The sequence below is a fragment of the Xyrauchen texanus genome, chromosome 20 (assembly GCF_025860055.1).
Source record: "Xyrauchen texanus isolate HMW12.3.18 chromosome 20, RBS_HiC_50CHRs, whole genome shotgun sequence".
NCBI lineage: Eukaryota > Metazoa > Chordata > Actinopteri > Cypriniformes > Catostomidae > Xyrauchen > Xyrauchen texanus.
In genome coordinates this window covers 42,656,460-42,669,691 of record NC_068295.1, presented here as the reverse complement: position 1 = coordinate 42,669,691, position 13,232 = coordinate 42,656,460, and the positions used below count along the sequence as shown (strand labels likewise).

General features: G+C 40.2%; 1 protein-coding gene across 5 annotated transcripts in view; it reads left to right on the top strand.

Annotated features, from left to right (window-relative positions):
• LOC127660465 (nuclear valosin-containing protein-like) overlaps nucleotides 1–13,232 on the top strand; it is a 35,091-nt gene that overhangs the window by 2,963 nt on the left and 18,896 nt on the right. For 3 of the 5 annotated variants that reach the window (XM_052150720.1, XM_052150721.1, XM_052150718.1), the window contains exons 8-14: nucleotides 7,296–7,372; nucleotides 7,471–7,605; nucleotides 7,683–7,784; nucleotides 7,936–8,053; nucleotides 8,186–8,330; nucleotides 10,613–10,796; nucleotides 12,798–13,022. In XM_052150720.1, coding sequence (XP_052006680.1) covers nucleotides 7,296–7,372; nucleotides 7,471–7,605; nucleotides 7,683–7,784; nucleotides 7,936–8,053; nucleotides 8,186–8,330; nucleotides 10,613–10,796; nucleotides 12,798–13,022 — 986 coding nt within the window. The remainder of the gene's footprint in view (nucleotides 1–7,295; nucleotides 7,373–7,470; nucleotides 7,606–7,682; nucleotides 7,785–7,935; nucleotides 8,054–8,185; nucleotides 8,331–10,612; nucleotides 10,797–12,797; nucleotides 13,023–13,232) is intronic. The other 2 variants (XM_052150722.1, XM_052150719.1) reach the window with 1 other exon arrangement.

The following is a 13,232-nucleotide window of genomic DNA, read 5'->3' as shown; positions in this document are numbered from 1 at the left end:
CATAATGATCTGACCAGCATTGACCCAGCGAGAATGAGAATTTCTTTTTGTTCACCACTGACCATGCGATGCAGAGTCAAGCAGGCCATGAAGCTTCTTAGACTCCAGCAGGAGGAGAAGTCTGTGAGGGGGTATGCATTGGAGTTTTTGGTGCTGTCCTCAGGTCTGGGTCACAATCAGGTCAGCCTTATGCAATTGTTTAGGGTTGGTCTGAATGATCCCATCAGATCTTGTTTCCCAGAGATTGGTGAAGGGGAAAGTCTTGCCACTATGATCAAGTTTGCACTGAAATGTGCCGAGTTTATTTCAGCCTGTGCCTCGGAAGACCTTCTTCCTTCATCCCAGCCCGTGGTCGACGATACTCCCTCACCGGCAGTGGATGCGGCTGACCACCAGGAGGTGGCGGCCACTCCTACTGCACTGTTTCCGACTTCCGGAGGAGAAGGATGCTGAATAAGGTGCCTGTTCCCCAGCCGCTGCCAGTGCTTCTGTCACAGAGGCTGTTCCCCTGTCGCTGCCAGTGCTTCCATCCACAGAGGCATTTCCCCTGTCACTGCCAGCGCTTCTGTTCACAGAGGCTGTTCCTCTGCCATTGCCTGTGTTCCCGGCCATGGAGGCAGTTCCCCTGCTGTTCCCATCAATGCCATTGCTTCCAGCCAAGTTCCCTGAGGCTGTTGACGAGCCTGCCCTGTTCCCTGAGGCTGTTGACGAGCCTGCCCTGTTCCCTGAGGCTGTTGACGAGTCTGTCCAGTCTCCTGTGACTGTCGACGATTCTGCCCAGCCTCTTGCAGCCGCCAAAGACCAGCTTGCCATGTACACTGCAGACCGCCAAGAGGTGGAGGAGCCTGCTTCAGCTGCTGTCCTATCTGATCCCTGTCCAGTGGTCGCCCACATCCAGTCAGTCCAACTCCCTGCTGCTGCCACCACCCAGTCTGTCCAGCCCTTTGGGGTCCCTACCTGGTCTGACCTCTCCTGTACCGCCACTGACCTCACCCACTGCCCAGCAGTCTCTGCTAGTTCTTCTGACCTCTACCCAGAAGCTGGCACTGACCCCATCTGCCCAGTGGTCAAAGACTGTCTGGCACAAACCCTGCAGCTCAGATCTTGCCTTGGGCTCCAGGCTCTTCTCTGGCTCCACACTGGCCTTCTTTGTCACCTAGGTTCACTGGTTTTGCCATGCCTTGACATTTTTGCTTTTTTCAGTTGCTTAAAAATACATTAATGGCTACAGTCTGATAACACTGTATTCAGCACAAACTTTGCTACAATAATATTTGAGCAACATGTGTGTACATGTTTGTACTTTTTAGAAAATAATGTTTATGTATGGTTTTGAAGAAACTACATTTTTAAGTCATTGAAATAAGGCTATATAACACATACTGAACATTTGTCCACAAGCCTTTTGAGAACTGGATCTTTTAGCCTAGAGTTTTTGCTACAAAATGTTGTGAAAACCATCCTGATCACTCATTCATACAAAACAATATGGTAATTTAACTTTTGTAAGACACTTTTATTGTTAGAAAGTTCATATGCGAGGAGGCGTGAACTTTCATGAATCTAGATTGTAATTCAAACCTGAGGAGACAAAGACCCCTCCCCTAGGCCTATCACTAAAGAATGTGACAGAAAGACTTAATGATCAAAATCAAGTTTTAAGTTAAAATAAGTAATATGACTATGCATTTTCTTTACATAAAGACTTTACTTAATTTTAGACCTACACTACCATTTAAAAGAAGTCTTTCTTCTCACCAAGACTGCATTTATTTGATCCAAAATACAGTAAAATCAGTGATATTGTGAACTAATTTTTACAATTTAAAAGAACAGTTTTCTATATGAATATTTTAATGCCATTTAAAATGCCATTTGTGATCAAAGCTGAATTTTCAGCATTATTACTGCAGTCTTCAGTGTCACATGATACTTCAGAAATCATTATAATATGCTGATAAAATATGGGCATATTTAAAGTGCATTTTACTAATTTAACCTGAACACATATTTGCAAGCACAAGCTTTGTTGATGATAACGAGGCAGCTTAAACACTAGTTAAAATATAATCTAAACATTCATATTATTTTTATATCATATTACATATCATATTTGTATCATACAGCATACATTTTAAATGCCTGCTTTAGCCGAAACGGCATTTAAATGTAACAAAAACTTGCCTATTAGGACATATTTTAATACTCTGAATCCTGTCTGGCAAGTCTGGAAACAGTCCCACTAGTAATGTACATGGTTATATAAAATAGCATGTCAACAAATGAAAACTAAATTACTTACTCGTCCGAAATTGTATCCTCTGCTGGATCAAGTCTCTCTTCAAATTACAAACGTTCATCAGAGTCCAGAAAAGTGAATGAACTTTGTTTTTATGGCACAGTCGGGAGCGTTTACCATTTGCATCAGCACATTATGAATAGCACGCTCTGCTAGTGGGTGTGATCACATTAGAGATACTTAGTTGAGCCAGGAGAAACTGTACATCGCTTTGTTTCATACCAGTTACATTGCAGGAGAATATTTGTTTTAAATTTGAATTATTTCATTTAAAAGTAGACATTTTAAGCATTCTTTAGACATGTTTCATGTTTGTGTGATAAGTATTCGCTGAGTTTCAGTTCATTTTTGTGACTTGTTTCATATGCTCGCGAACCCAGAGACTGGCTCACCCTTTTTGTTTTATTTATTTTACAAAAGCAGCATTTACAAAAAGTAGGGCCGGGACAACGCGTCGACGTCATCGATAACGTCGACGCAAAAAATACGTCGACGCAAAATATGCGCGTCGATTCGTCTGACCCAAAACAAAGATGGCGGCGCCGGAGCGTAGTAGCAACACGAGTGGCTCCTCAGACTATCAGAAGTGCAAGGCGGCATGCACTCGTTCCTCTAAAGAATGGGAATTCTTTAATTTAAAAGGAAACAATTCCGTGATATGTCGTCTTTGCAAAATGGAGATGGCCTTCCATTCTAGCACCACGGCAATGCACCAGCATCTGAAGAGGCGCCACCCGGTTGCAGCTGCAGATGACAGAGCACCGTAAGTTTTTTTTTCAACTCCCCACTTTGCACTCGATGTTGGAGTAGGCTATAATACGTTGTCGACACCTAAAGTTTTCGCTTATAGCTATTAATAATGCGCTTATAGCTATGAATGTCGTGAAAAATACATAGAGGACACTGACAATGCGCTGACAGACAGGACCAAGCAGGTAACATTTAATAAAGTCTCAACTTTCAAATTTGGTCATTCAAAGAAAATTAAACCATAAATAGGCCTACTATTTTGTGGCTCTTTAATGTGTCGTGACAGATTGCCTCAGTTAAAGCTGCTCGTGAACCGATCATCTTTTCCTTTAATTTATTAATAGCATCAATAGGTTAATTTATAGCATCAAATAGGCTAAACATGAATGTAGCCTACATCAGAAGGACTGTTGTTTTAACCACGGAAAGATGTCAGTACAGTAGCCTACAATCCATTATTCAAATTCAAATCCACCGACGTTAATCTTCTCTCTCCTGACTACTTTGTCGGACAAAAATGGCGTATTATGATTGATTGATCAGATGCCAGTCAATCAAACTCCCGGCAAATGTTTTTTTTTTTAACATTTTATACACCCCCACCCCCGATGAAACCGGTATTACCGGTGTTGTCACAAGTCGATTAATCGAATCGAAATCGAATCGGACTGAAAAAAACAAATCGTTAGATTAATCGATGCATCGAAAAAATAATCGCTAGATTAATCGTTTAAAAAATAATCGTTTATCCCAGCCCTAACAAAAAGGTTTTGTTGTTATTGTGAGTGTACACAAATAAAAGTAGACCATTTATCGTCTCTAATGATGTCTTACACTTATCTGTGTGCCCCAAAATGGAGATTTACTCCAGCAGGATGCACCGGCGCGTCAGTCGACCCGAGAGGGTTAAAATGGTCTAAAAATCCTTGCTTTTAGGGAAATGATCTTGAATATAAGTATATTTTGTCTTTACTGCACTCGCAGAAGTATAACCAAGTGAAAATAATACACTTATATACAAAATACATTTTGTATATAAGTGTATTTTTTTCACTTGGCGATGAATATTGTTTTTGATATTTGTATTGGAAAACAAGCCAAAATCAAATCAAAAATGTATTTTGTTTCAGTGTATAATGGGGCAAAGACGACCTTCTCTCACCTTTCTGTTCACATCAATCCATCTTTAACTCACAAAAAAACAAACTCTCTCTTATTAATAAAGCAGCATACTGCCAATTTTCTTAATGATAAGAAAAGCACAGTGACATTGTTATGATTTAATAAGTCGCAAGCCATCACATTATAATTTAGCTGCAGCAAGCCTGTGCGCTCGAGGGATGAGCATCCCCGTGACAGAGTGTGCATCAGCTGGGTGCAGTTTCAATCCCTCCCCCTTAGATCTGGACATTCACGCAACTCATAGGCACTGACTGCAAAGAGAAATGCCATTTTCGGAGTTTGTAGTTGTTTACATGACCTGCTTCCTTATTATTTTAACTTTATTAAAGCTTTATTAAACGCGTTAAATATAACTGCATCAAAGATGTAATGCTGGGGCGTTTCCTTTAAAATACGCTCAACACGCAAGTTTTGCTTCAGCTCCACTTATTCCACAACGAGAGTGCTTCTGTATTTACTTATTTTGTATTTTTGCATTATAATTCCCTCATACTTTGCGATCTAAATCACCTGAAACTGTTTGTAAAGTTTAGAGTGCATCTGGACCAATCCTGCCCCTTACTTGGAGCAATCTCCCTGGTTTCCCCCCACTCTCCCTCCCTTGATTGGACCCTCTTGTTCCTCTGGTCCTGCCCTGGTCTGTGCTTCCTGTCCCACCTGGTCTGTACCTCTAGTCCCGCCCTGTTTTGTTTTCTGTTTGATGTTCCCCTTTTTGGGATGCCATGTGGCATTTCAGTTTTCTCCCTGTTTGTATTGTTTTGTTTCATTTGTTTAAATATTGATTCAGGTCTTAGTAAAGGTGATAGTAAATATAGAGGACACAGGATCATAGTGAGTGTGTTATGAGCAGTTCTGTTCACTTACATTTAATGTCATCAGGTGTGTAATCGCCCGTAAATTATGTTTTTCTCTTTTCAAGTGACCGTGATAATCTTTTGCCTCAAAGTAAACCACAAAAGCTGTTATTTAAATTAATAAATATATTGTCTGTACGTGCCTCTCGCTACAAATTGAATTTGCGCGCCGTTCACTTTCATCTGCTACAATCAGAGTGCTCTATGCTCATGTCTGTGTTATCCCTGTATGAGCCAAGGAGAAGCTTTAACCAGTATGTGCAGCTGGCGTCAGCACCACACTGTCTCCACACGTTCACAAGTACTGACTTTTGCAGCATGCCGCTCATGCAAAGTATAGATTTTATCAATAAATCACAGCTTTTGTGGTAAAATAATCTCACTAGGACATAACGTGATTTTAAATTGTGCACTGAATGTTTATGTAATGACATTCGTCAGACGCTATTGGTTTATAGCATTTATAAGTACTTCAGCGTGCTATCGGACCCGATTCCGATACCAGTATTCATATCGGGACATAACCAAAATAACTGTACAATTCAACCTTTTCTTTTACAAAAAAAAAATTATAAATAAGCTTTACAATGTCACTCTTCATTCTGCCCACGTAAGAATGTAATCAATTTCGTTTACGAGAATATTTTATTAAAAACCACGCCCGTTCATGGCAATCTCCCATTCATTCCTATGGGAAGTTTTGTAAAGGCTTGTTAAGAGCGAGCAACTGTAACCAAGGGGGCGGAGCTTAGCAAAAGGTTAATTGTAGGCTGACTTGTAAACATGTAATCAAACCCATGACAGCTGACCACAACAACATCACAATCAAATTTCAGTATTTAGAATATTTAGTTGTCATACGCAAATTGTGTTCACACCATATTCCAAAATCTTGGTATCACCTGTCCAAATGCATCACGGAATGTTTTTTTTAAAAACCTGAATTTTAAGTGACCTAAAATGGCTTAAACGTATGGATAGGAGGTAAAAAAGATGAGAAAACTCTCTCTAAGAAAAATGACAATTACAAAAATTTAAATCTACTTGCAGGCACATTGCAGTCATTTTTCATTATGGTAATGAGAATTGAGCAGTAATGAGAAAATCTTTATAGTCCTAATATTACAAAATTCTGATTTGAATTTGAACAAATAACTATTGGGTGATGCTGATACCGATGTTTTGATCTTATTTTGATATCAGATCACTGTTTTGCTCAGGAATTGTTTTTTAAAAACATACAAAGAAGTGTAAAAGATTTTGTTCAAACAGTTAGTAATTCCACTGAACATGGATTGGATCTGTTGAACACGACAGCCAAAATTTTAAAGTCAGACACAATGATAAATGGAAGATAAAAAGTAAATATAGAAAAAAATATATAGAAAAATAACTAAATGTCATAGCTTGATGTAAAAAAAAAAAAAAGGGTTATTGTATACTTCTAAAACATGTTTGCACTTTTTGGCTTTTGCAGTTCAAAACAACAGAACTCACAATTTACATATTTGTACTGTATAAAATAGAACATAAAAATTCATATTATGCAAACATATTATGTTTGGCAATTCCACAGAAATGTCAACCACATGTCCAGAACAGTATAGGAAGCCTCTTGCTTACACAATGCTGACTGAAGCACTAACTGAAGAGCTGATTGCAGTCTATTTTTAAACGCAGCATTTCAAGCTTTTGTAATTGCGTAAGACCTTCGTTCGATTTCAAACTTAATAAATCGTGCAATTGATAATATACCAGTGTCTTGGATGTCAAAGTTTGCTGTTTTAAAGCGTTTTGAAGGTTTTACCTCCTCATGAGCCACTTTCACAAGTGTCATGTAACAATGGTTTTCCTCAATGTGAGAATTAAATATTACATGTTCTTTGGAGTGCCAACTCTTTTACATTCTGTGGCTATCTTTATTTCTGGATTGTGCATTTTAATTCAAAGACTTTTTACAAAGTGAGATGATAATTCTGAATGAATTCTAGTTTTTCATATTGCCGTTTTCATGCTTAATCTGATTTGCAGATGGTTTTAATTTGGTTTTTGCTTGGCCGATAAATATCGGTGGCCAATACATTGGTGCATCCCTAATTGAAATATGACCCAGATGTGTTCTTGCCAGATTTCGTGAGATTCACCCAAAAAGAAAAGGCTTTTAATCAGGTGTTCTGTATTAAATGTATTATTTATCATTTGAATTGAAGGGAAGAACAAAGCCCCTGAACTTCAGTACTCAACTGTGAAGTTTGAGGATTTTGGAGGCAGTGATGACACGCTAGCGGTGCGCTTCAGTCATAATAAACTCTATACATTTATCAATATCTGAACTTCCTACATATGAATATCTAACTGCTGTCTGCATCTGCCTCTCTTCTTTAGGAGATGTGTAAATTGCTGATCCATATGAGGCATCCAGAAGTGTACCAGCAGCTGGGAATTGTACCCCCACGGGGATTCCTGCTTCATGGGCCGCCTGGATGCGGGAAAACTCTGTTAGCTCAGGCCGTGGCCGGAGTGAGTCATTTCATTCATATGGATATCTGTATGAACAACACGAGCGAGTGTGTTATTTTGTGTGTGTTTGCATGTAGGAGACGGGTCTACCATTGTTGAAGGTCTCTGCTCCAGAGCTGGTGTCAGGAATCTCTGGAGAATCAGAGCAGAAAATGCGTGAACTGTTTGAGCAAGCCAAAGTAAGATTCACATTTGCTGTATTTAGTGCTTATTACCAGAGATGGATTGTCAGGTGTAAATTGGGCATTGTCTGGCAAAAACTTCTCCTCTATCTGTGCAAGAGTGGCTCATACTTGTTTAAAATGTAAATCCCCTGTGTTGTTTCAATAGAACAGTGCTCCCTGTATCCTTTTCATTGATGAGATTGATGCCATCACACCAAAAAGGGAGGTGGCCTCTAAAGACATGGAGAGGAGGATTGTTGCTCAGTTACTCACCTGCATGGACGGTGCGTCGTACTGAATGAAACTGGTCCACTTGTTAACCACTTTACTCATGTGCCTTCAATGTGGTGTAGTTAATTTGTATCGCTCTAAAGACACATAATACATTTCATATTTGTGTTCCTTGTTTACTTTAGATCTAAATTCGATATCAGAACCAGCTCAGGTGTTGGTTATTGGAGCCACTAACCGTCCGGACTCGTTGGATCCAGCCCTGCGTAGAGCAGGCAGGTTTGACCGAGAGATCTGTCTGGGGATTCCTGACGAGGGTGCACGGCTGAAGTATGTTTCTCTTATTTACAAAATAACAACAAACTACTGTAGGAAAAAATTAACTAACATATAGACCATTAGAGTCAATTGTAGCTGGGTAATATTATATAATAATACCCTACTAATGTTTAAGTATACACATTCACGAGAGGGCGGAATTCACACAGTCTTTCGTGTGACGTATTTGCGTTGGCATGTTCAGACGTAATCTCACGTTTTTCTCTCGGTTAAGACATCCAGGATGAGCACAGAAATGCACCATTGTGAGTAAACATACAGATACAAATAAAGCTCGTCCCTCGTCCACCTGTCCATAATTCTAGACACTATTTTGTAAAAAGCAAACAAACATTTCAGAGGTACCGGGCACTGGCCGATTGCCGGGAACTAACTTCTTTTGTACCATGCAAATGCACTTTGGTGCATGCTTTAGAATAGCACCTGTCATAGATGCTAAATCCACATCTTCTCATGAATGATTATGAGGAGGTGCAAATCATACATCACTTCATCATATCAAGAGACATTCTCTCATTACCCATTTCAAAGCTGGATGATAAAATATCTAATCCCTACTACTAATTGCTTAAATAAATTTACATTTCAGAAGTACTCTACTCGGCACTGAATGCAAATACAGTTATGGGCTTCACTGTAGTTTAATTTTGAGTCGAGATAGTTGCGTTGAGGCTTAAGGTATAGCATACTTACAAAATCGAAGAATGAATGGGTCTGATGTCATTTCAAACAAAATCTGACCAAAAAAGGGTGTTTTTGAGTTTGTTGTGATGGTTAGAAAACACACACACACACACACACACACACACACACACACATTCCATTCAGATCCTTTGTTCAAGAACAACAAATCTACATGGACTTAAAGGTTACAGTTCTGTAATGCAATAAGGAGAGCTGATGATAGCACATTAAAAGTTGAAGGTCTTGACAGTAGCCTGTTTCCACTATCGGGCAAAATGAGGATGTGCCTAGCGTGTGCCAGGGCCAGGTGCATTCCCACTGTCACTTCCTGGGCTTTATCATACTGCCTTTTTTCTGCCTCTGATTACCATTTGGCCAAACAAGGCCAACTGGTAATTTAGGCAGGGTCAATTTCGAAGGCAGAGATTAGCTGAGTCAGGTCAGAGGGTCAGCACCAAGACACTCATTCCCAATTTTTCATATCTAGCTACTACCAGCTAACCTTAACAGATCAAAGGAGAATGGAGAATCGTCAGTACTGGACAGTAGGCGAAACCAGGGCTCTTCAGAATATTTGGGCTGATGAAAACGTTTAACGTCAGATTGATGGCATGATTACGTAGATATATTGCCGCCAAACTTGCCAAGTTGTGTATCCAGTGCACAGTGGTACAGGTACAGAAAAAAATTACATAAATTGCAGGCACCCTACAAATCTGTTAAGAGACACAATGGTCAAAGTGGTGCCCAAAGGAAGAACTTTCCATGGTTTGAGATCATGGAAGGTGTGCTGGGACATCATCCTGCTATTATTGGAGAGACCACTCAGGACACCGTGGTAGTTATAGTTGGTGAGTTGTCACTGTTAACTTATATTCTAGCTAATGTTTACCTAAGATATAAACTCCATATTCTAAATAACTAGATAACTTGATACCTCAGCTTGAGCTTCCCTCTTGCTTGTGTAATGGTATGCGACATTGGCACCAGGGTGGCATATTAAAGGAATAGGTCACCCAAAAATAAAAATTCTCTCATCATTTACTCACCCTCATGCCTTCCCAGATGTGTATGACTGTCTTTCTTCAGCAGAACACAAATAAAGATTTTTAGAAGAAGACAGAGCTCTGACAGGTCCTTATATTGCAAGTATTGATCGACTGGAGTTGTGTGGATTACTTTTATGCTGTCTAAATATGACTTTTAGACTGTCAAAGTGCTGGCACCCATGTACTTGCAATATTAGGACCAAACAGAGCTATATCTTCTAAAAATGTTAATATGTGTTCTGCTGAAGAAAAACAGTCATACACATGTGGGATGGCATCAGGGTAAGTGAATAATGAGAGAATTGACATTTTCTTTTATGGGTGGGTTTTAGCGCAACGCTGTGGGGCTATTGGCCTGATGGTGGGAACGCACATCGATTTTGGTCTGGTGGCTCAAGGTCCGAGACTATTAGCCCCGGCTGGGCAGTTAATAGCCCTGCCTTGCACTGGCCCAATGGTGGAAAAGTGGCTAATAAAGATGTGAAGTGAAGGTCTTGACAATCATTCCCCTTTAATTCTCCTTAATTATTCCCATCCCAGGATTCTGAAGACACTTTGTCGGAAAATCAAGCTGCCAGAGGATTTTGACTACAGGCAGTTGGCACGTCTCACACCAGGTTACGTGGGGGCCGATTTAATGGCACTGTGTCGAGAGGCGGCTATGACCGCTGTCAACAGAGTTCTGCTGGAGGAGACCACTGAAGACGTCACGTCACTGGCACCGGTATAGCAGTCATGAGTCATGACCACACAACAAATAGCCAACACATGAATGTCTCTAACAAAATATGGGACAAGAGTAATCTGTTATCTTTTTATGTTTCCAGCCCATATCCTGAGACTCAAAAAAAGTGACAAAAATAAAATCCAATATTGAATCCGATTTGCTGTATTCCCACTTGACCAGTAACTAATAATGCAATGTAGGAATGTCTAGGGCTGCACAATTAATGGAAATAAAATGGAAATCACAGTCTCCATGTGCTAAGCGCTTCAAATTGAAGATATGGCACTGTATTCTTTCACATACTCAAAGCACATTTTAAACCCATATTCAAACTGCACATCTAGGGGGTCATGCATGCTTTCAAGGTGAGGAGAGCCACCCTGCTATTGTCACCATCACTGGGGGTCTGGAGGAACCGCTCCTCCTGAAAACATTGACTTTTTCAATTTCTGCTCATTCATCCGGGCCCCTTGGACTCTGCTTCAAGCCGAGAGGTGCCACCCACCTCGGCTTCACTCACTTTTCGTGAGATCATGGAGCTCACCTGCTCCTGATAGGATAAATCCCCAAACCCCCTGTTCAAACTGCATATCCGGGAGTCTGGGTCACGTTGTCAAGCCAAGGGGAGCCACCCTCCTCAGTGGGTGTACTAAATATGAAATATTAGTAATTAAAATAATAATTGAAATTATTAATATAATACTGAATAACGACAAAATTTGACTGGGTTCAAAAACAACGATGTGAATATAAAGTGGACTGAGACTGTATTGGTCCTTTTTAGAGTATACCCAAGTCAGAACATCCTTAAAGAGGGTTACAACACTTATTGTTAATGTTGGCAAAACATGACATAATTGTGCATGGCCAAATTGTGCAGCCCTAATGACCAGTGCCGGTATCAATGTGGTATTTCCTGTTGGGTCATGGCGAGTCCTGGTGAGTGATATGCCAGATATATTGCCATCACTCACAAGTGTTGAAGTGGCAAAACGTCTTCAAACAGCAAAAAATAAGACCATATGTAAAACTGGGATTTCTTATGACCGTTTGTCTTCAATTCGGCTAAAATATTTTTCTGTCTGAAAGGGCTTCTCTTCTGCAGTTTCCGCCCAGCGCTCTGGGCTTATCTACAGCTTGCATTTCATGCTTTCTTACATCATTTGCAAGCAATCAGCTGCTCTTCTACTGCATGCTGGTTTGCTCTTGTTAAGAAATTTGCCAACTTTGCCTAATCAACAAAGGCTAAAAAGTCAGCTACAGAGCAGGGCAAGGTGGAACGTGTGGAACTGATCTGAGAGAACAGTGCCGCTCTAGGTGAAGTAAACCATGAACCTGGCTAGAAAGAAGCATAATGTTTAATACACTTTAAAGAATCTTTAAAGGTATAGGAGCATGTTCACTAAATGGAGACGGAATGGATCAAACAAAAACTGGACTGGAGCGTACAGAAAATGGAATGGAGTGACAAACAAAACTTCCCAGCCCAATTTTAACTCCTGTTTGTTATTGAGGAGAATAAATATTTCCTTTCTCCCAGAACCGATGCAGGGCTTTATGGACAGAATGAAGCAGTTAAGGTCTGTTATGGGTGCACTAGAGTTACACCGTGTCAGAGAACACTGCAAATCCATGGGATTCAGTATATGGCTTATATGAGATTGTGGCCATAGCAAAATCTCCCAAGAGCCAGTGTTCATTGTAATTGACCTTGGAAAATCTGAAGTGACCAAACCACTGACCCACCCCTGTATCTAGATTGTTTTTGCACATTGTGTGATTCTTGTTCTATGCCTTCAACTCTGACTCTTTAGAGTGTGGCTTTACATATATAAACTTTGTCAACATAGCTGTAGAATGTAAGAAGAACACAGTGTGGAGTAATATGAGCTTAACTTCTGCAAGACTTTTTAAATGGTTGCCTTGTGCCATGTATTTAAGTTTTATTTATTTCCTGCCATCATGTTTTGTTGACATTAATGCAGTCCATCTTCTCAGCAGAAGGTGGAGCTGGTGCAACTGTTGTCTTTGTTAAAGAAGAACGAGTCTCTGACTGAAGAGCAGCTAGCTGGACTCTGTGTCGTCATGTCAGACTTCAAGACGTCGCTGTCCAGAGTTCAGCCTTCTGCTAAACGGGAAGGCTTTGCCACTGTACCAGACGTCACATGGGAAGACGTTGGTGCACTGCATGACATCCGAGAGGAGCTCAACATGGCCATCATGGTAAACATAGAGAGTTAAAAATGGAAACCCCTCTGTGAAGCTTATAATTTGGTCCAGTTATAGGGTAGACAGAATTGACTTCCCCACTTATGTTGTAAGCTGGTAGTCCAGTACAATATTGCACAGAATTGGTTTATTAATTAAATGTGTCTTGATCACCCTTTCTCTTTTTTTTTTCAAATGTATGATGCAGTCAGTGGAATATTAATC